This window comes from Triplophysa dalaica, chromosome 23 (genome assembly GCF_015846415.1).
Source record: "Triplophysa dalaica isolate WHDGS20190420 chromosome 23, ASM1584641v1, whole genome shotgun sequence".
NCBI classification, from domain to species: Eukaryota; Metazoa; Chordata; class Actinopteri; order Cypriniformes; family Nemacheilidae; genus Triplophysa; species Triplophysa dalaica.
Window position 1 is genome coordinate 12,597,518 of NC_079564.1, and position 22,824 is coordinate 12,620,341.

The 22,824-nt window shown below is 38.3% G+C and overlaps 1 protein-coding gene across 6 annotated transcripts in view; it reads left to right on the forward strand.

Moving 5' to 3' along the window:
* The window catches only part of LOC130413224 (rho GTPase-activating protein 21), a 77,600-nt gene that overhangs the window by 31,183 nt on the left and 23,593 nt on the right, over positions 1 to 22,824 (forward strand). For 4 of the 6 annotated variants that reach the window (XM_056738280.1, XM_056738281.1, XM_056738282.1 and 1 more), the window contains exons 3-5: positions 11,903 to 12,088; positions 14,334 to 14,355; positions 21,858 to 21,950. In XM_056738280.1, the coding sequence (XP_056594258.1) occupies positions 11,903 to 12,088; positions 14,334 to 14,355; positions 21,858 to 21,950 (301 nt within the window). Of the gene's footprint in view, positions 1 to 8,308; positions 8,483 to 11,902; positions 12,089 to 14,333; positions 14,356 to 21,857; positions 21,951 to 22,824 lie in introns of those variants that run through there. The other 2 variants (XM_056738285.1, XM_056738284.1) reach the window with 2 other exon arrangements.

The following is a 22,824-nucleotide window of genomic DNA, read 5'->3' on the forward strand; positions in this document are numbered from 1 at the left end:
AAAGGGGAGGTCTGATGGAATTTCACTTCTTTAAATTAAGTTAGTTGGTAGTTGTAGCTGTATGAGCATAACAACATCTGCCAAGTCACAGTGGTCAAAGTTCGCAGAAAGGAAGATATTTTCTTTAACATAAAATACTTTTAAAAACTACAATGAAGGACCCGATGGGACTACAGTGACTAACTATACTTCTTGCAGTAGTTACATCATGTCGGCCAAATTTTACATAAACCCTGCCCCCTGGAGCACAGATAAGGTAATGGGCGGGGCATCTCAACACACACTCTAAGCGAAAGACCAATCACAAAAGACTAGCTCTGCTTAACCAATCACAGCAGTTCGGAAGAAGGGACTACCAGAGCCATTGATAGAGAGAGTTCTACCAACGGAAGTCCAAAAGGCTGGAGCGTCACCTGATTCATGGAGCCTTCCGATAGTTCCAGGAAGTTATGTTTTTTCTTTAAATGCTTTATTTCTTTAATTTTTTTATTTATTAAATGTGTTAGAAGTTTACCTCAGTTGGTCCGTTTAGTCGCAGCTCCATGTGTTACTAGCATCTTCTGGGAACTATTGAAAGTGTAAAAAAAATGTAGCACTGGAGTCCATGTAGAAGACGCGACTCTCTATCAATGGCTCTGGGTTCCACATAGAAGCAGGGACTCAACACCCTGTTTTCTGAGAATCGAGATGACAGTGTAAAACACAGGTCAAATATTTCATTATAAATCACTTTTTGAAAATCGAAACATGAAAACTGATTGTGTAGCACATCGGAAACATAATAAAGTCAAAATAGGACCCCCTTAATTGAAACATAATACAACATGTAGCATAAGTTATGATAATATGGGAAGGTTTTCCTTTTTACTCAAAAATGATAAGAAAAACCTGGTAGATCTGATTTAAGGTGTCATAGCAGTAAAATTCTTTGTAGTGATGCTGGAAACGTTGCTGGTCTGGAGCATTTAAATGTGGTGTTTCGCCCTCACTCCTCACAACTGATGTTATGTTAGCTGTGTGTATGTATTTTCCACTCTGCATAATATCTAAATCCACAAGCTGGCTAGCATGTCCCCCTTAGGGCGTACTCTTCACCACTTATTTACTTATAGTTTACCAAGTAATAAAGAACAGAAGACCCAAACAACCTTGGTTACAGTGAGTTTCACTTGGCCTGGAGTCTTCTAATGCAGTTACCCACAATCCACTGGCACAGCCACTCACAGGACTCCTGTGCCATGAGGGATGACTACTGGTTTGAGAAAAGACAACAAATTAGACAAAAACGTAGAAACCAAGGGAAACCTGCTATAGAAAGGTGATGGTTGAGTATTTGATGATAACTCCGATACCATGGTAAATCAGGCTTTAAAGTGCTTTAAACCAATTCTGAATACCATAATATTGTACTGTACACATCTGAAAAAATGATCTTGTCATCATTGTTTTTATTCTTGCTCAGTTCATCAGAAGAGCCTGTGTAACAGTTGTGAAGAGGAGGCTATAATTCAGTTTGTAATGTTATACTGTAGTTTGTCCGTGTGTGTGTCTTAATGTGTTAAAGGTAGCAGGCAGATGATAGCTCAGAGGGATGTTTAAACTGCTGCTAATATTACAGGCATTCATTTTGCGGTTTATAAAAGTCACCTGCTACAGGAAGAGCTTTAATGAAATGCTGCTGTAGATGATTTAACTTGACATTTTTAAAAGTACTCGGGCATGTACGACCTGCCAATTTTGAATTATTTTATGTGGAGAGACGAGTAGATTTTGAGCCCACCATCAATTGTAGTTAAATGTAGTATAACTTATTTTGGCTAGCTTATTACCGTGTACTATTTGTATCATAGTTTTGCTAGAAATGTCATGGTGAAATTTCAGATCATGGTTAATTTGTCTTTGCTGTTGTTTTAATGCAAATACCCAAAAGTTTCCCTAAAACATTATTTATTTAACCTCAGGTCATTGTTTGAGCACAAAACCATTGGGATATTTTTCACAGCAGAGAGAGTATGTAACTTTCTCAAAATGTAAAAAATTCTCTCTTTTATATGACACAAAAGTATATGTAGAATTAATGCAGAGTCATAGGGACTTCGCTTATGAAACTATTATGCTGCTTTTTATTGATCCACCTAAAAGATTGAATAGCCATTCAGGAAGTTTTGTCTATTAACATACGTATTGAAAGGTTAACAGGTGAGTGAAGTGATTCACCTGCGATGGCAAAGGGCTTTTACTAACTGGCTTTGAAAAGACTCTCTGTGGCTTCTTTGAAGTACACGTGAGCCTTTGTAAAAATGTGCAAACATGGCTTTTTATCCTTTTCATTGTTGTAATACGTCTATGCCCAGCTGTGGTTAGTGGCCTTAACTGAACTATGCACATTCCATTAACATGTCTAACATGCTGTTGGTTTAATGAAACGATCAAATGTCTTGTGGTTGTGCATATTATTATTGTGAGTTCAACTTTTATAAAAGTGAAGTAAAGTGTGGGGAAAAGAGACATTACAAGTGGGGCGTGACAAACAGGTGGAAATTTGAGCATTTTTGTGCCCATCGATGTCCCGAGTGGATCGCAAAGATCGGGGGGCGATCAAGGCATTTCTAACTTAAACGGGGTTGCTATTTAATGCCCGATCATTTCTGATCACGTCAGAAAAAAACGGCTTGTGATGTCTGTAGCACGAGAATTCCATAAGGTGTTAGCAACGGAGCTTCGTCCAATAATAACAACTGAATACCATATCCTCAAAAAAGTGGACTGCGAGTTCACTCAGCTCCATAAAGCTGTGATAGAGAACATGGGTTAGCGTTTGATTTCTTCTTTTCATATCACAGCTTTACAACAACAATAATGACACAGATGAGAAACATTAGCGGCTTTCCGCTAACACGACAGAAATGCTTATTTTCCTTCATTTCAATATGAAAGTTCAAAGTTTTATATGTCAATAGCACAGAGGGATTTTGCAGAATTGAGTTAAATGTTTTAGTTTTTGAGTTTTGAATGAAACCTGTTAGTCTGTCTCATGAGGAAAAACTCCTGTCCAGCTCCAATAAAAGCTTTTAACTATTGTTCCTAAGTGCCCTTTTAAAGTTTAATCTAATCCTGCTATTTTAAAAAATTTAAAAACTAATTTTGTCATTCATGTTGCTACAATATGTTAGGCTATTAGTTTTAGTGTAATGCAGGATCAAGCTGAACTGTTTAACAGTATTTTAATAACCTTAATACACCTGGAGTGTGCTAGGCCAGTGGTTTTCAAACTTGTTTTGCTTAAGTACCCCATTTTATGATTTATTTCAAGCCAAGTACCCCTTGACCAGACCGCACACAACATTTTGCATTAATATACAGTGAAAGGAGAGTCAGACAGTTATTATATCTGATGCCCCCAAGTAGGTTTATTGCTTATAAACATTTCTGTATGTAGCTTTATGCAACCATGTAAATCATTTTTTTAACATTTAACCGCAACCTCTCCTAACTTACATTATTTCGGGCCCAGACACTGCTCCTGATTCCGGGTCCGGGCTCAAAACATAATTCTTATAAATTGAAATGCGTTTTAAACTTATAAATACATTTTTATGCATATTTGTTTAGTCCTAATTTCATATAACAATACTAGTATGATAATTTAATGATTTTCAATGTTTATTCCAAAATTTCAGTTTCTCTCATGTACCCCCTGCAGTACCCCTGCATTTGGGAACCACTGTGCTAGGCGCAAAATACAAGTATCGATTAGGTACTCGGATCAGCAGATACTCAAATTGAAATGACTCTGATCAGATAGGGGCACAAAAAATGTGATGGGAACATCCCCACTATTAATTCCTTTTTTTATTGACCATACACTCAAAACAAAACTACGACAAATTTAAAGGATTAAAGAAAGTGCAAAGAAAGGGTCATGTGGAACCATAGTAGTATATCAGAATGATTTCATGTCGGAGGTTTGTGACATGGAATGAAAAGAAAACTGGAGATTCGGCAACAGCAGACAAAACCAGTGGACCTAAAGATAATTACCATTTTGTTTCGGGCAATTGGGGACATGCTGTCCTTTGATCCCTTCCCTACCTCCAAAGTAGGGGTATAATAATTGTATTAAATAAAAGGTTTGTTGAATTTTCTTGTATGTTCATTTTATAAAAAAACAATTTGTTGAATTGGTCCTGTAGTTTGGTCGCATTTAAACAAACCGTATGGTACATCTAGTGGCTAAATTTGGTATCGCAGTCTAAATTCAAAATATTGAAGTGACAAGTCAAGCCAAGTAACGGTTCTTATCAGTTTCTTTTGATTGTACTCAGAAATAAACTAGAGGCACTCTATTGTTTGTGAATGTCTACTGGAAGTTAAGGTGGGGTCACAAAAGTGCAGATGCGCAGCACCGTTTGTTTATATTGTTAAGATAAAACCGTCCATAAAGTGTTATTTTAGGAAATGTCAGATTGAATTCGTTCAGCCCACATAAAGAAAAGTGCATAATTCTTTTTGTTCTTCAAACAGAGATGGTGAAAGCGAGGCACAAAGTTACAGATTGCAGCAATAGACGTGCTCTCTAACATCTGACCACCAGAAACTATTATAAAACTTCTTATATACAGTATCCATACATGCTCATTCTGTGCCAAATATATATGTATGTATGTGTATATATATAAATGTGTGTGTGTGTATATATATTTATATATAAATGTGTGTGTGTGTGTGTGTGTATATATATATATATATATATGAAGAGTTTGGTTCCAAAATGAGAACTCTGTTTTTAAGAAAATAAAAAAATCATGTTTTTTTATATTAACGTGTTTTTATTGTGTAAGCTAGCTGTATTTCTTGAGTTATACGGCTTAAATCAAAACAAACCAACTGCAGTTTGAATGATGATATTTGGAATGCACATTAAAAAAACATGATTTTTGACAAGATTTAAAAACAGAGTTGTCTCATTTTGGAACCAAAGTTTTCATATATAAATCAGAGGCATTTATACATAAAGTGTGATTTAAGTGTTGAAAGACTTTTGGGACCACTGTGTCTATCATTAAATTGTAAGGAAACACCCACGGTCGAGCTCGCTGTGATGTCCTGTGATTCTGTTTGTTTCCATGGCAGCAGGGAGTTCCTGCCCTCTTAATTCTATAAAATAACCTCCATGATTATGACATCAGCCTGCTGGAATAGCTTTTTATATACAGCGTGTGGATTTCTTATGATGTGCCATAAACGCGGACAACTTTCAGCACTCATGCAACGTGTTTAAACTTCATTAACGTGCATTCAAACTATGAGCTGTCTTCTGTAAGTCATTGATGTCAGACGAACTGGAATGTTTTTTTGTCAAGAGTGTAAGCCGTTGGCATGAACACCAAGCCATACCACAGAATGGCTTCTTTTTTTAGGGCTGGTACATGGGCAGGGCTCACACAGTTCCCTCTTTGAGAGCTCTTTCACCCCTAGGCTCACAAACAAGGATGCTTCAGATGTCTGGACGAGTTATTTTGGTGATATATTTTCCATACGCAATAGTGTGTGTGAGCGGTTGCTTATGTCTAAAGGAATGCGTGTGGTAATGAGATGCCATGCTAGTGTAGAGGAATGAAAATGAGTATGCCATCGTCTGTTTCCTGTTTTCACATTTCAGAATATTTTCGGTGTATCTCACAAAAAATAGAGGAGAACAAGCTTGTGGAATAGGGAGTGTGAATTTATGGAGAGAATTATTGCTTTTCTGAGGAAGTGCAGCTTTATATAGATGTTGTTTGTCCACGCCGTGTGGCTCCATGCAGGAATGTTTGGATCCATCAGTGCACTTGTTTGAGATGTATCTCAGCGGGATACTGTGTACTTGGTCAGTGTGGGACGTGGACCTTAAAAATAATGCTGCACTGAGCATCTAAAGTGCATGTGCATGTAACACAACACTACACAAGCAGATGAACTAATGGAGATGCTCCACTGACACTGTTCAGATACGTCAAGACAACTTTTTGATCAAATTAGCATTTTTTATCAGGCTCCTACATTTACTTTCAGCATTACAAGATATTTGAGGCTCGGCAGAGTGGGTTATTTAGTGGGTTTTGTGTGAGTAACGTAAACTATGTGGCATCATAATCTCATTTTTGACTCAGGTAGCTTTTAGAGGGTTTTAGGGCTGTCACATTGCAATTATTTGACATAGCCGCAATTATTGTGAATCCTCAGAAAACAAGGGTGATCTGCTGTATCTGCATCATTTTACATCCGTCCTTGATCTATTTGTTTTGTATTTGTTGTGTTGATTTTTTTTGTTTTTGTGATTCCAAACTTGCTGCATTTAGCCGCCAAGATGACACCATCCTCATATTTTCTCACATTCTCTGTTAAAGGTGCCGTTTGTAGTAATTTTGCAGTAAAATATCCAAAACCATTAAACTAGTGTTATTTATTTTGTTCAGCGGAGTACTTATATTATATCTCAAATGTTTCCAGCTACTTGTAAATCGTGAGAAAATCGGCATTTTAAACCTTGACACAGGGTTGTGCAGTCACCTGTCAATGGCATCATATCTGCGTTTCTCTTTGTTATTGACATAGAAATCGCATGACAACAGTGTCAGAACACTGCGTCTAGCAAGCCACTAACTTGTTTTGAGCAGTCACTTAATTATGGACCACAATTATTCGCAACAATTATCACATTTTACCTCATCTGCTAACATGAATACTCGTTCCCGTCTGGTTGATGGCCACCAGCGGTAGAGTCGAAGACAACACTGCAGTGGTGTAGGCGGGGCGAGAGCGTGGTTTGAGACCGGTGAGTAATTGTAAATGAGCGCCAGCTGTGTGCGCATCACGAATCACGTAGGAGATTGGGAGCATATAAGAGAACGAGCGACCGGACCGCGAAGAGAGAGGACCGGGCCCGAGCATGTTTCTGTTTGTATTTATTGTTTTGTTCGAGGGCGGTCGGCCGTGAGGGGCCGCCGGCTGTTATTACTTTATTAAATGTTTGAATGTCTTCCGGTTCCCGTCTCCTTCCTTCCTTTTAATGAACCTTATTACAAACACATCCCATCATTCCACGGTCCTTCATAGAGTCACCAAGCTGTCGCATTGTTGTTGTTTTGATCGTGCACCCTCTAGCGGCAGTTTTTACAAACTGCCCCTTAAAGGCCACTCGATAGTAAATATTATTAGTTATTTAGAAAATGTTCACATTTTAAAGGATATATTTTATCCTTTGAAAGAATGAATTGTTTTTAATCGTTATACAGTCAAAGCCTTAAAATGTACAATTAATCGCCATACTCGCGATTATTTAATAGACGATTAGTCATCAGCCAAATGTCATAATCGTGACAACTCTATAGGGTATTGCATATGCAACAAAACATTTTCAGATTATTTGTTCATTATTTTAACAGATGTTCATTCACTAGTGCCGTTTTATTTTTTTTCACATTTTAAATAGAATAATTCAGTTAAGCTTTTTAACAACTTGCACTTGTATCCCCATGTTGAACAATGCTAGTCAAAATGATCAAATAATATAAGAGCTACAAAGAAAGTAAGTATGCTCAATACGGTTTTCTACCTGAGGGATGACCACAATCCCTGAACATAAACGCATGCACGCTGACCAGTGAGAGGATTGTTCGCTCACACATGGCTTTCATGAACAAATTTTAGCCCATCTTGAACCAAACCGAGAAGAAAATGCAACTCTGTACCAGTGTAATCCCTGTTTTATTATAAAGCCATCTGTCTACAGGTCTGAAAACGCCCTTGGAGTGTGTACACGGTAGAATAAACTCTTTCAAAAGAGCGTCTTTTTTTCCATGCTATGCCGTTTAATGTAATGCGTGTTGGCGGGTAGTTCTGGCAGTTGCAAACCCTCTGAGCAACGAAGAACAAATCAAAGAACATGGAAAGTAAAAGAAAAAGTGACCGGAGAGAGAAGAGGAAACGCTCTCAGCACCGTCAGATGCGAGTGTGTGCGGTAATTCGGTTTACTCTCTGACGTTTTCTTTCCCAGCCTCACTTTCTCCCTGACAAGTCTCAATGGAAACCTCATGCATGTGTGCTCTCCCGTCCCACTCCGAAAGAGAGAGAGGGAGGGAACGCTGAGGAGAAAGAATCACAACATCAGAAGATCAGCCGAGGACTGCTGGAACAGCAGAGATCAGCAGGCTTTGCCATGCTAACTACGAGGAACGGGGCGTGTGTCAGCTGCGTCCCGCCCGGTAAAGATGGCTCGGATCAGGTGGACGTCACGGACTGTACCTGCGCCATAGGAGACTGTTCCTGGGATTGTTTAGCTGGGGTGAACGGCTGTTTATCGGACACGTCCTGCCTTTGGTTCCAACTCCTGGCCAGGACGTACTGGGGGGACGTGGAACTGGGTCTCCGGGAGGCCCAGAAGGGTGTCTCCTGGCGTAGACCGAGGAAGACATCCCCGAGGAACTGCATGCGGTCTTGGGTAAGGATCTCTGGCATCGGGATGGAGGTTTTTGGCTCCCGGTGGTGTATTGAGTTACGTAGGGCTGTGGGGGGTGAGGAGACGGATCTCAGGAATGCTCCGTGCGTCATTCATGTCCAGGGTGGTTGCTGGAGACTCGTATTGACCCAACATCTAGCATATTTTACACAGCGGGACAGGCATGCGTGTAGGTGCTGGGGTTTTACGTTTCAGCTATTGTTCCTCTATAAGCATCGGTCCTAAAGAGAGACCTCTGGATTCAGCTGTGTGTAATCGCCGGCAAATTATCGTCAAGTGGAATATCTATTTGAAAGTGCATTTTTTGAGTTGCTATGTTTTTATGTTTGGAAAAGCATGCGTGTTTCAGGAAGAGAGAGAGGTACGTGCGCTCACAGAGAGTTCCACTGTGGCTCGGGAATGACTCACAACTGCCATAACTAAACTGCTACAGGAATCACACAGATATTCATGCATTTCATCATAACAACATGAGGGAGGAAAATTGCTGTACGGTGACTCTGTCACATTTTGGAAAATGCGTTCTTTTCATTTAAGGTTACAATGTTTTATGGGTCTCTTCTAAATTCTTTTTAATCAAGACAAATGAAGCAAATTTAAAGAGGGCACAAAATAGAAGATGGGATAGTTCACACGATATAAAAAAGTACACATTTTTTCATCTTCATGTCTCTTTTTTCAGTGTAACACAAAAGAAGATATTTAGAGAAATGTCTCAATGGTTTTATGTCCATACAATGGAAGTCAATGGGGTTCAATGTTGTTCGGTTACAACATTCTTCAAAATAAAGTCAAACGGGTTTAAAATGTCATGAGAGTAAGTCAAAGATAAAATAATTCTCATTTTGGGGTGAACTGTCTCTTGTAGCTTTAGCTTATTTGTTCAGGAGAAACAAATGAAATGCTTTAACTGTATCCCCTAGTTGTTTTCAAAATAGGTTTTAAACAACACCTACATGTGTTGGTGAAATGAGAGCATGTTATTGATTCTTGAATGTGACCGATGGGATTGGGTGTGTTATTCACGCTCTTTGATGGACTGAATGATGGTGTTTCTGAGTCTCGGACAGAGCAGCCATTCTCCTCCGCAGGACCTTGAGCAGTTCAGATGGGTGCTTTTTCCTGCTGTATAATTTAACAGGTTAAATTTAGCATTGGAAACAGAACTACATGCCCCGACACAGACACAAGGACTAGCTATTGGGTGGGAAATAAAAACTGAAAGGAAAATGATGTTAAGACACTTTTGGTAACTGTTTGAAAACCATGTGTGTGAATCAAGGCGGCATTACCAAAAATCACAGAAATCACAGGGCAATGAAGGGCATTGCATTGTGGGGGACACTAGTAAAAAGTTTATATTCTGATTGTTATTTATTTTGTTGTTATAGCCGACAACAATTCTCCTGACTGGGCTCTATTATTGGCTATGATTTTAAAATGATTTATAGCATGCTGGTACTGTACAGCTACTATGGAAAAACTATATGAACATTTTATTTCTAATACGAAGCAGTACTTATGATATAACCAATAGTAACCATTATAAAATAGTAAAGATTATTGTCATGATGTTTTGCACAAATCAATATAAGAGTTTTGCATTTGTAACAAATGTAGGAAAATATACAGGTGTTCTATACGTGCAGAATGCACTTTCAAGTTTAAAGTTAACTTTATATTAAATTGTTTTTGCAATTTTTCATTGTAAATTCGTATCGGTAACCGAGCAGCTCTCACCCACTCTAAACTACCGTCGGGAAAATAAATACTATGGGAGTCATTGGGGAACGATATCTAATAAGCGACTGACATTCTTCCAAATATCCTCCTTTGTGCTCAGTGTGAGTAATTGATGACAGAATTTAAATTTTTGTGTGACCTGTCCCTTTGATGCATGTCTAATGTTGATACTGTATGTAAGGGCTATATTTAGAGCATAAAAAACATAATACAATCAGTTTGATGAATGACAGGTCTCATACATGCCATTCGATAATACATTAAAATGATCTGAAAGAAACAAAATAAAACAAATAAAGAAACAAAATAAAACAAAAACCATTGCAAAATATATAAAGAATATTCAATAATACCGTGAAATGTAGCTTAGCATTAGCATTATTTTTAACTTTGAAAACATGGCATAAATAGTATATGCATAATGCAAAAATAATAAAGTTGCATGCCATTCAAAACAGATGTCTTTGTTTCTCTCTCTCTATCTGTGTGTTCTTTGCTTTGGATCGCGTCCAGCGCTGAAAGTCAGTGATGTCATTCACAGACTTGATTATGTAAAAGCCCAGCCCAGACTCTAGAGGTTTCCACAGCTGTCTGTACCTGATCCCAGCCACTAGCTAAAATACATCCATTCCCTTATAATCCATCTCCACAGTCTGCTCTGTTTGGCAGTCAGAGACTGACCTGAAGTCAGTACGATGTTGTGAGAACAGACCACAGACACACACTCTGCGGTACAGAGGGATTTTACTGACATTATTTGATCATGTAGGCGTTAAGTTAGTTTCCTTTGGAAGATGGGGAATGGGCGGATGTTGCCTGTCCCGGAAGCTTCAAGTGAAATACCTTCTCTGACTACCAGAGGAACTTGATAAGGGTGTCAGGGAGTGCTGACTGTGTTGTGATGCATCGACATGCATGTGTGGGTCATCGGTCATAGGAAAGAAAAACGTCTGGCTTGATTCACCATGTTTTCAGTGTGGATGCGATTGTCACGACAGATATTTGAGATGTCATGTTAGCGATGCTTTATAAACACTCACGGAATATTCGGTTTCATCACCTTTTGCCCTTCAGAGATGTTCATTGTTCTACACAGATACCATGTAGATGACTGACATGACATTTGACATTCAAGCTGAATTCCAAAACCTATTGGCTTACCTTATTGTCTGCTGCTACTTTGTACAGTAGTGCTGGTTTTGTGATCAAAAAAGTCGTGCTTTTCATTAGAAAAATGTCATTGCTAAGCAAATTAAGAAGACTGTGCAGCCGAGAAGACCTGAATGAATTCTAGTTAGCTTCAACGGTAACACCACCATTATTAAAAGCACCAAAAATTAACTTGATCTATAAGACTTGTGATGTATCTTAAGTCATTTTGCTCCGTGTATAAAACACTGAAGACTGAAATCATTCTCTGACATTTCATATGCACACATTTCAAAGCAATTGAAAGCAATTGGCGCATTCTGTCTTGAGGTGTCATGTTTAAATGAGTTAATGTGCCAATGAGATTTGAGAGCTATGCCATGGGGAAGATTTTCAAGCAGTCGAGACACTTAACCTCAGGTTTCTCCAGACGTACTCTCGCTGTAATAGATGTACTTAAAGGCACTTTAGAGAAAAGTAGCAGTTGAATGACTCTGTTCTCTCTCTCAGGCCAAGCAGAAGGATGGGAATGAGCGCAGCGAGACCTCAGCTCTGTCACCGACCGCTGAAGAGGAGCTCTTCTCATGGCCGGGCCCTAAAACACTGCACCTATGCCGCACCTCACACGGGTTTGGTTTTACTCTCCGGCACTTTATCGTGTACCCGCCGGAGTCTGCCGTTCAGTCCTCTTTTAAGGTATGAAAACACACACTTGCACTAAACACTGTGTCTACAACGGATGATATGCCACAATAGAATGCATTAGAACCCATTATAATTAAAAAATTTGTCCTGGCAATCCTATTAGAACAAGCCGTGTGTCGCGTCGCTTCGGATAGTTGGGTTGATTGTTCTTGTCAGTAGGCTCTTCTTCAGCAGAACTTCTTGTGTATTTTCTACATTAGCATCTGAGCCAAAGGAAAACATCAGACAATAGAATATAACAGAGCAGAAAGCTTGTTATAAACACGTGAAGTTGGTAAATGTAGTATAGGCTCAGTCTCAGATGACACGTCCACCATGGTCACAAGCAAGTCTATATGACTATCCCCCCTCCTCCCAGTGACCACCGGTCCGTAACAGGATTAAAGCTCTGTTTTCCCACCATCCCTCAACCGGCATTTCTGAAGCTACTGGAGATAAAGCTTAAAATGGAAACCTGGCAGATCATCCCTGTCGCTTTCAGATAATGTCTCTTTACAGCTTAGTTACTGTTAGCAAACATGTGATTCACGGTAATCCCTGTGATCGCCGCAAATCCGAAAACAAAACACGGTCACAACATGAATATAGATGAGAGTTTTTAAATCAATGAAGAAAAGTCAGTTTAGGGAGAAAATGACATTGGATTTAATTTATTAGGTCACAGTAATTCATATGAATTGCCAAAATAAGATCATCTTAAATCATGAAACAGTGTTAACATCACATTAAATGTATGTGATGTGACATGTTTATTTTTAGTTGATTATTATTTGTTATAAATAATTTGGGGTTTCAAACGATTAATCACATCCAGATTAAAGATAAAAGATTGTTTATGCATTATATACATTATGTCTGTGTACTGCGCATATTTCTTTTGTATTTATAATCACATACACATGCTTGCATATATTTTAGGGCTGTCCTCGACTAAGGATTTACATAGTCGAATCAGAATTGTCACGCCTTGCCTTTAGTCGACTGGTTGTCGAATCACACGCGTGCGTGAGTGTGTGCGCGTCATTGATGCACCAAACAACAATCGAAGATTAATTTACAGAATATGTTTAGAACAAAATATACTTTTATAATAATTAAATAAACGAGTCAAGTCTCAATGTGCAAAATAAATGTGTTTGGGAAAAAAACGTATGGGAAATGCAGGGAACACAAGCCACAAATAGTTAAATTAATGGACATTTTGGGAATATGTTAAATACCATTGAACTACCAATGAAGTTACTTTATTTACCGCATGTAAAGGAGGAATGCAATAAAGCATTTAACCATTTAAACAGACAAGTCCCTTTCACCTTTTTTCCTGCAACTTGCTTTCAGTGCAGAGAATAACTAATTCCCAAAGTCTGTGCCGTGCTTGCTATATACGGTGATTTTGGTTGTATAACTTTATTTGATATTTGTATCATGCAGCGCAAAGTTCAGTCTAAGTAACAAACTTCGTGCATATACAGACAAAGTGTTCATTTATATTTAAATGTCCAAATGTTAAGAAAGTAATTTTTTTTTGGAAAAAGTCAGCTGCGGGTGCATGCGATATGCGCTGCTTCTCATTACCATTCTCACAGCATAGAAGACACAGTGAGACATGATCCTGAGATGGGTCATAGCCAAACCTCGCGCTCATATGCGCAGTGGGTTTCGGTACCCAACCCTAAATATGTCCTTCCGTCATAAATAATATGCTTGGTGGAGCAGTGCATGCCCGTCTAAACGACTATGCACATACTGTATAACCAAAATGACATGATCCCCATTGCATAACACCTCTTGCAAAGATTCGACTGTGAGATTGGTAGTCGAATCAGGCTCCTCCTATCGAATCTTCGACTATTCGGGGTCACCCCTTATATATTAAAGAAAAAAATGTCAACATAAAAATGTACATATAATTTAAAAGATTGGTTAAAGTATAGAAATACATTGTGTTTATAAATACAAAATTAATATGCAAGGCACACAGACATATTTATAAACACAAACTTTTGTTCTAGATTCAATGAATCACGATTAATCGTTTGATAGCCTTAAAAATAATCGAATATATTTTAGATGATGTAGAACTGGACCTGTTTTTACCCATTTGGACTTCATGAATACATATTAATGTTGTGTTTTTGCATGTCGGAACATGAGACATTGAATCACACAACACATGTATGCGATCCCGAAGACGAGTTTAACTCAAGAACTCTTTTCCTTCTGTTCTCTCTTTCAGGATGAAGACAACAGCAGCAGAGGTGAGTTTACCTGTCATCCACATGACCTAGCTTTTTGTTTTTAAGGCTTTTTTGGGCCGAGTTAAATAAATGAGACATCATATGACTAGTGGTGCGGTGATTTTGATCATATGTTTGAATGAGAAATGTTCTCGACAACACCAGCAGCATCTGCGGCTCACTCATGAGCGAGGTGTAGCGTTCAGTGGCCTGTATTTGACCTAGGACCATGTGAGTAATTGGGAATCTTTGATGAAGAAGCCCGGGGCAGGAAAACTCCCAGCTGGCAATGCAGTGTGTTGTCTGGTGGTTGAGCAGCTGTGTTTTGGGGTTTCTTACTGTAGGAGTGCCATGAAATGTGGAGTTTTAGGCATCTGTATTTCACATAGTATTACACTGTGGAAAATTCACAAGATAGAGCTGTGTGATATAGCTGGAATATAGTCAATTTAGTGGCTTTATTTTTTAGAAAAAGACAACCATTATTTAATATATATATTCATTAGGGGTGTGGACGAATATTTGAAAATTTGAATATACTTTCTTTGAAACACACGATTGAAGCAACATTATTACATGCTAAAGATGGCTTAGTAATATAATTACCAATCTTAGTCCTTCACTGACTGAATGAATTACATAAAAATGTCCCGTAACAAATCATTTTGGCTGGAGTGTGTAGGTCAACTGTATGACGACTGTAGCGAATCAGCAGGATATCTGTCAAAAATCACATGACTAAGCTGAAGAAGATGACGCTTGTCATATAAATTTGTGTAAACTAACAGCAATATATAAATATTTGTGGAATTCAGTAAACCTAGCTATTCACTTTCCTTTTGGGTGTTTTTTATATTTTAAATTTGCCGTAGACAGTTTCTGCATATCTTATATCAATCTTGAGTACTTACAGAGTAGTATCGCACCCTTCAAATATCCGTAGAGTATTTAGTTTGATCACATTTTTAAAGACAGAGGCAGCTGTGTGATTATTTTCGAAAACATACGACGCGTGCGATGGGGGGAACTAAAGCACGTGCGCACCCATTGCCAACAAAACACAGACATATGACTTAGTTTCACTTACCAGGTGCGGTTCATGTCCGGCATCTTTTAGCAGTGGGACGGCTCCATCAATCAGTGTCAACAGTCTCCAGATCTAGCACTATATCCACCACTTACATAACATCCATCACTAAAACGCAGTGAACAAACAAACATTTACATTAAGTCATTTAGCAAATGCTTTTATCTAAAGCGACTTACAGAGAGTTCAGGGAACAATAAGCAATATGTCATGCAGGAGTAATAATACAATAGGTGCCAATACAAAGTTACTAGTTTCAAGAAAAGCTAGACCATTACCTGTTGAGAGAAAGTGAAAGGGCTGAACAGCGTGGTGCTTTTCCGGCAGAATTGTCCAATAAGGGACTAAGAAAAGTTGGTATGAAACGGATTTTCTTGTTCGAATAAAACTTTCTGAAACCTGTACAAACGCTGGGGGAGCACGGAAATATTACCTCATAAGTCCAACTTGTTTTTTGACAAGTTGACCATGTCAAGCATGAAAACAACATTTAACATTGTAAAGAAGTCAGAATGCATGAAACACCGTTGCACATTCCCTTTCATATTCAAATGTCATTCAGATGAAGAAAAATAAAGAACCTTTGAAAGCATTTTGAGTAAAACAGCATAAGACCTGAACCTGATGCAATGAGACCAGTTTTCCGCTTTCTGCCTGTGATGTTCGGCTTAAAGCCTGTTGCCCTGATAGATCCGATAAAGAGGCTTTCCTACAGGAAATTGAGCTGCAGAAATTCTCGTAACCATTCCTAAATGGTGCATTCCAGAGAGGGGGGGGGTGTAACCTAAGCCCCTGATACACACACACACGATATTGTAATGTTAAGGAAATGCTGCCCAGTATATGTAACACGGGCCTTCACTTAGCAGCTTGTGTTACTCCACTGAAGGCTAGAAATACTCCTCAAAGCTCAAAGGTAGAGCAGTGCTGTGCCAGCGGATCTGTTGGTCTTCATCTTATATATTTACGTTTTCACTTTATGGTTCAGTCACCCTGAGATTGATTTCTCTGACGAATATTCAGTATCAGAATATTAATGAGGCAGGCGTGTGTGGCTCCAGCAGATGCTGTGTGTAAACCGCTTTGTGAAATCATTGCTCTTCAATGACTTAAAAATGTGTTTGAAAGCAAGACTGAATGCATCTTGTCAAATCCCATCACTTTAAATAAGGGCTCTCAAACGATTTTTTTCGATTATTCGCATCCAGAATAAACGTTTATGTTTACATGATATACAGTATGTCTGTGTAATGTGCATATTCATTTTGTATTATACAAACATACACATGCATATCATTTAGAAAAATAAAAAAATGTATATGCATTTATATATCCTTTCAATTATTGATAAATAAAAATAAATACATGTGAAGATTTCCTAAATATGTATAGATATGTGTTTGATATGTTGATATGCACACTACACGGGCATTATTGTACAAACAATAATTCGTTTGACAGCCCTACTTTAAATAGAATAATATTGGGATGTTTTCTCATATATATGGTGACTATGCAAGACTATACCTTTTGTCATTGTTTTCTGTGTGAACATGTGTCCTTTTGGGAAATTACGCTGTTTTGAATGTTTAGCAGTATTTGTTTTTAACATTGCATAACCTCAAGATCCCAGTTGTAAAACTGGAGTTTTAACATTGCAACAGTTTAATAAAGCCACAGCTAAAGAAAAACTCAACATCTGTTCAAATATTTGTCCTTCTTTTTCTATGAAAATACATGCTGGAGATATTGAATTTCATTTGTATTTTCACGCCAATGTTTTGGGTGGTGTCCATGAACACGGGGATATGTGCAATAGCACAAGCAAACAGAATTCCACACAATTCTTGGAGGAGTTTTACTTTAAAGCTCCACCTTCATTACAGTTTGGATGTTCTCCAGATGTGAACTCCAGTGTATCTGCCGGCACAGGTGCCATCTGACCGCAGTAGATGCGGAGAAGTCTCATTAATGAGAAAGCTCTGGCTTCCCAACAGAGTTGGCTGTTGGCTTGGCTGCTGTCCTGAATTTCTGCACCTGTTTATTGGTTCAGTGTTATGAGGTGAAGTTATGAAGAAGCGGGAAATGATGAATCTCTTTCACAATATGATTTTTAACTGTTTTGGTCAAAGCAAACTGCAGTATCCGGAGCATGACAGTATGTTCGGTCACTGCATTGACCCCTGTGTGGTTTTACTCGGATGCCTTGTGTCTTCAACAACAATGCAACATGTTGCGTATGTGTGGTGATGGCAGGTTTCTAGGCAATTGTCGTTCTTGGTAACCGATAGCTTATTGGTAACTGGAAACTGATCGCTAAAAGTAAAGAGTATTGATCAGGTCACTAATGTTTCTATCCGGTTAGTTCTCTACATGACTAACATACCTAAATGAGATTCCATCTTGTAGAATTAAACAATCCATCCATAATTTTTTCTGGTCCCATAATTTGATATAATAAACTGCATTCCTATATACAGTGGTGTGAAAAACTATTTTCCACTTCCTGATTTTTTTTGTGCATATTTGTCATACTTCAATGATCCAGATCATCAAACAAATTTTAATATCACACAAAGAAAACCAGAGTAAATAGAAAATGCTGTTTTTAAATTATTCTTTAATTTATTATGGGAAAAAGCAATCCAAACATTTCTGACCCTATGGGAAAAAGTAATTGCCCCCTAAACCTAAAAATTTTGTCCCACTCTTCTTTGCAGAATTGTTTTAATTCAGCCACACTGGAGGGTCTTCGAGCATGAACAGCCTTTTTAAGATCATGCCACAGCATTTCAATTTGATTTAAGTCCGTACTTTGACTAGGCCACTCCAAATCCTTTACTTAGATTTTTTGAGCCATCCAGAGATGGACTTCCTGGTGTGTTTTGGATAATTGTCCTGCTGCATATCCCAAGTGCATTTTAGCTTTAGGTCACAAACCGATGGGCATTCTCTTTTAGGGTTTTCTGGTAGAGCGCAGAATTCATGGTTCCATCAATTATGGCCAGTCGTCCAGGTCGTGAAGCTGCAAAGTAGCCCCAGACCATCTCACTACCTCCACCATGTTTGGTATGAAGTTCTTTTTATGAATACTGTGTTAGTTTTACGCCAGATGCAACGAGACACACACCTTCCAAAAGTTCAACCTTTGTCTCATCGGTCCACAGAATATTTTCCTGAACGTTTCGGGGATCATCAAGATTAGCAAGAGTATTTTGGTAGGCCGGCCACTCCTGGGACGGTGTACCACTGTTCCATGCTTTCTCCATTTGTGGATAATGGCTCTCACTGTGGTTGGCTGGAGTCCCAACGCTTTAGAAATGGCTTTGTAACCCTTTCTAGACTGATACATTTCAATTACTTTGTTTCTCATCTGTTCTTGAATGTCTTTAGATCGCGGCATGATGTGTTGCTATTTGAGATCTTTTAGACTACTTCAGTTTGTCAGACAGGTTAAGTGATTTCTTGATTCAACAGGTTTGGCAGTATTTAGGCTTGAGTGTGGCTAGTGAAATTTAACTCAGTTATTCAATTCATCACAGTTAATTCCTGATTTACCAAGGGGGGAATTACTTTTTTTACATAGTGTCAGAAATGTTTGGATCTTTAAAAAAAAACATCATTTAAAAACTGCAATTTGTATTTATTATGAAATATAAAAATAGTTTGATGATCTGAATCATTTAAGCATGACAAATATGCAAAAAAACAAAAAATCTGGGAGGGGAAAATACTTTTTCACACCACTGTATATATACATATATTGTATAAACTTAGTCTCAGTGTTGCTTATCATCATGCAATGTTAATCCTAGATTGGTTAGTTTGGACATGTTTTCATTGGCAGAGCACACAAAGATTCCAAAAGTCTTGAAAAATATACTTGGAAATATAATTTGTTGTAAAGTGCTTTCCTCTGATTTCTGGGAGAGAGAGAGAGAGTCTGTGGCTGTGTTATGCAGGAATTTGGTCCTGCTGTGTAATGTTCAGGGAAATAAAAAGAATGGGCGTCCTCGCAGCCACTGCCAAACAACATTATCCAACACAAAACAACAGGAGGTCCAGCTGTGCACGAGACACTTTAGCCAAAACAATAAAGAAAGAGAAGAAGAAAAAAAAACGGAATGATGTGATAGAGACTCGCAAGGCCCGCACACCAAGAACTATTATTATATCTATATTAGAAAACAATCACGTTGAATACATGCTTATTTTTATGCACATACATGTTTGTTCTAAGCTTGTGTGTTACATGTTTTTATATTTTAAATGCGTGAGCCTTATAAATTCAAATAGGTTTTGATTGGCAGGTCAATGTTGTTGAGTCCGCTATTCTAGACTAGATACAACAGAGGATAAAATGCTATATTTTGGTTCATCAGTTCAGTGCTTGCTGATATTCAACAGCTTTCTTTTACAGTATTGAGTATCAGTGTTGGGAAAATTACTCTGAAAAGGTTATTAATTACTAGTTACTAATTATGAATTAAATCTTATAATTAGATTACTGTACAAGCGACTCTTTCCAAAAAGTGTTTAATTATTCATTACTAAATACTTTTGTTTGAACTAATTTGCCCCTCAAACCCAAGAGCGCTATGTACCTGACAACCACCTGACTCTCACACGTGTTGGCCGGGTGAGTTGTGTATGATGCAGGTGGAGGCGGCCTACAGCAGATCAGGGCTGGATTTCCCACAATAAGTCACACAGGCTCTGTTGACACTGGGATGGTTTGGAGGGTAAATGCGGTTCAAGCTGAAAGCACCAGTCATTTATACACTTCACAGTGAAAGAGAAAAGAACCCTGGAGATAAAAACACAAGGCCGGGACATGATCTTAACTCCAGCATAGAGGTTCTTAGTTTAAATGCGAGCTAGTGAGAAGCACATCACGGCCAGTTAAAACTGTGTGTTTGTTTGTGCGGACATTATGCCTGATTCACAAGCACAAAACACACACAGACTAACAAAGACGAAAGGCTGGGCTGGCGGTTTACAAACCTGTCCCACACAGTCTTTTCAGAATGCCCGCTATTGATGTGTCCAAGCAAACCGGCTTTGAAAGAATCACCCAAGGGACGGCAGAGAATTTGGCAAACGTGGTAATGTGAAACATCCTCGCTTTAGATAACCAATCAGAGCTGTGGACACTTTCAGACCAGATGACGGTTACAGGCGTTACTCTCCTCACTAATGGGATGTGAGTTTGAGAGGTTTCCTGATGGATTGTACATGTAAACTGAGTCGTGACTTCCATTTCACGTTTCTTTTAAACCTCGCCTGTCTGTCAGCTTTTTCCAGATTGTAACTGGTGTGCAGTAACTTTAAGATGACCACGAGACCTTTATTTTGACAGATCTATGTGCATTACACATTAGATGGCTGTTAAGGTGTAACCGTCAGTAGGCCGTCCTCCAGAATATTTCTACTTGGCAATGAAGCATAACCATTATAACCAATAACCTATGATGGCAGTCTGATTCAATAGATGGGGATGAGCCATATTATGTTGGCTAGAGCCTCTCAAAAGATGTCAGTGCTAATCACATTTGCCAACAATTCAAATGTAATGGATTGAAATAACAACCCATACTCTGTCTGAAGCACTGCGTTGATAATAATCTGATGTCATAAACTGCTGCCTTTTACATGACATGGAGTGAGTTCAGCATTGAATTTGATATCAATTGTACAGTAGTGGCACACTTAAATATACAAATATTGACAAATAGTTTTAGAACATGGGAGTACAAACTAATACTTGCACAGTAATTATTCATCAAGTCATATTCGGTATAATACTGCATGTGATATATGGTCAGTTTAGAAGTTTGAGCTATGAAATTCATATAAATCATGACAGAAATCTTCTGTAATGCATCTTTGGCCTATAGAGGGAGTCAGACACCAAATTGTTGTCACTGTTACCCAACAAAGATAGAAGAACAGCACTGTGAATTTGTTATTTTGGAGTATGCATTTATTTTACTTTTCCTTATTTTATATTTGTATTTACTGTTATCTCTGATGCTAAAATGTATGTTCTGAAATGCAAAATTGAGAAAAGCGCTGTAGAAATCTTTTTTTATCATAACTCAGACTTTTTTAAAATGAACTTTTAAAGGAATAGTTCACCCCCTAAAATGCAAATGCTGTCATCATTTACTCACCCTCCCTTCATTTCAAACCTGTACGACTTTGTTTCTTCTGCAGAACACAAAAGAAGATATTTTGAAGAATGTTTTGAACATCCTTGCATTTGTTACAATAGAAGTGAAAGGGGGGTTGGGGCTGGGCTGTGCTGTTATGTTACGTTACCAACATTTAAAAAAATCTTCTTTTGTGTTCTGCTGAAGAGAGGTTTGAAATGACTATAAATGATTCTGTCTATTGCTTCTAATTAACATGATGATATTTTTTGTGTCATCATCAGGGAGACAGCGGAACAGACTGGAGCCAATGGACACCATCTTTGTGAAGCAGGTGAAAGAAGGAGGCCCCGCCCACGGAGCTGGACTCTGCACAGGTACTGTAATGTACTCGCAAGACATGTTCTGTCATTGATAAAACAACATCAAACAACAAAGAGTCTAAAGAGATGTCTAGAATACACATGATAGAAAAATAATTGAATAGCATGTGGAATTCTGTGATTCTTATTGCGCAGGGGTTCCCAAAGTAGGAGTCGCAAGGCCGCGGGGGTGGGGTCTCAAGATGATTTCCAGAAATCTCTTTCTTTTTGTATTAGAAATAGCGTATATAATCAATAAGTGTAACAAAATATAAAAATATTAGTTACGTTAAAAAAACATGAATAGAAAAATCGTGACCCCTGAGGTTACAATAACAACATAAGTAACCGCATTTGGTTAGGTGCAGCAAGTCAATTTACAGCACAACATTAAACATTCCCATATAGGCACGCAGATTATTTTCAGGCTTTAAGTTTTGGATATTCTTTTTTGTCAAAATGAAACATATCAACCAAAGACAATGCAGGGACGCCAGCAGAGGAGGGCAGAGAAGCGCCACAGTCAGAAAGGCCATCGTCCTCAGGCATGAAAAGAGGCCTACGTTTATAAAGAAAACATCCATCAGCACTCGAATCTGTTTGATGAAATTTGACCATCATGTAATAGTTGATGTAACAACAAGTCGAGTAATGAGTAAATAACTATAAAATAATATTATATTAGACTGTGTTCTTTTTTGTTTGGAAAGACCTAATAAGTGCATATGCGCAGTTATGGTGCATGTCTGTTTACTTTAACCACCTCCCGACTCCCGAGGATAGTGGGGTCTCGAGTCACTGCTGGCAATGTTATTTTGTGGGTCACGGGCTGAAAAGTTTGGGAACCCCTGTTATTGAGGAAAGCTTCAATAATATACAGTTGGAGCTG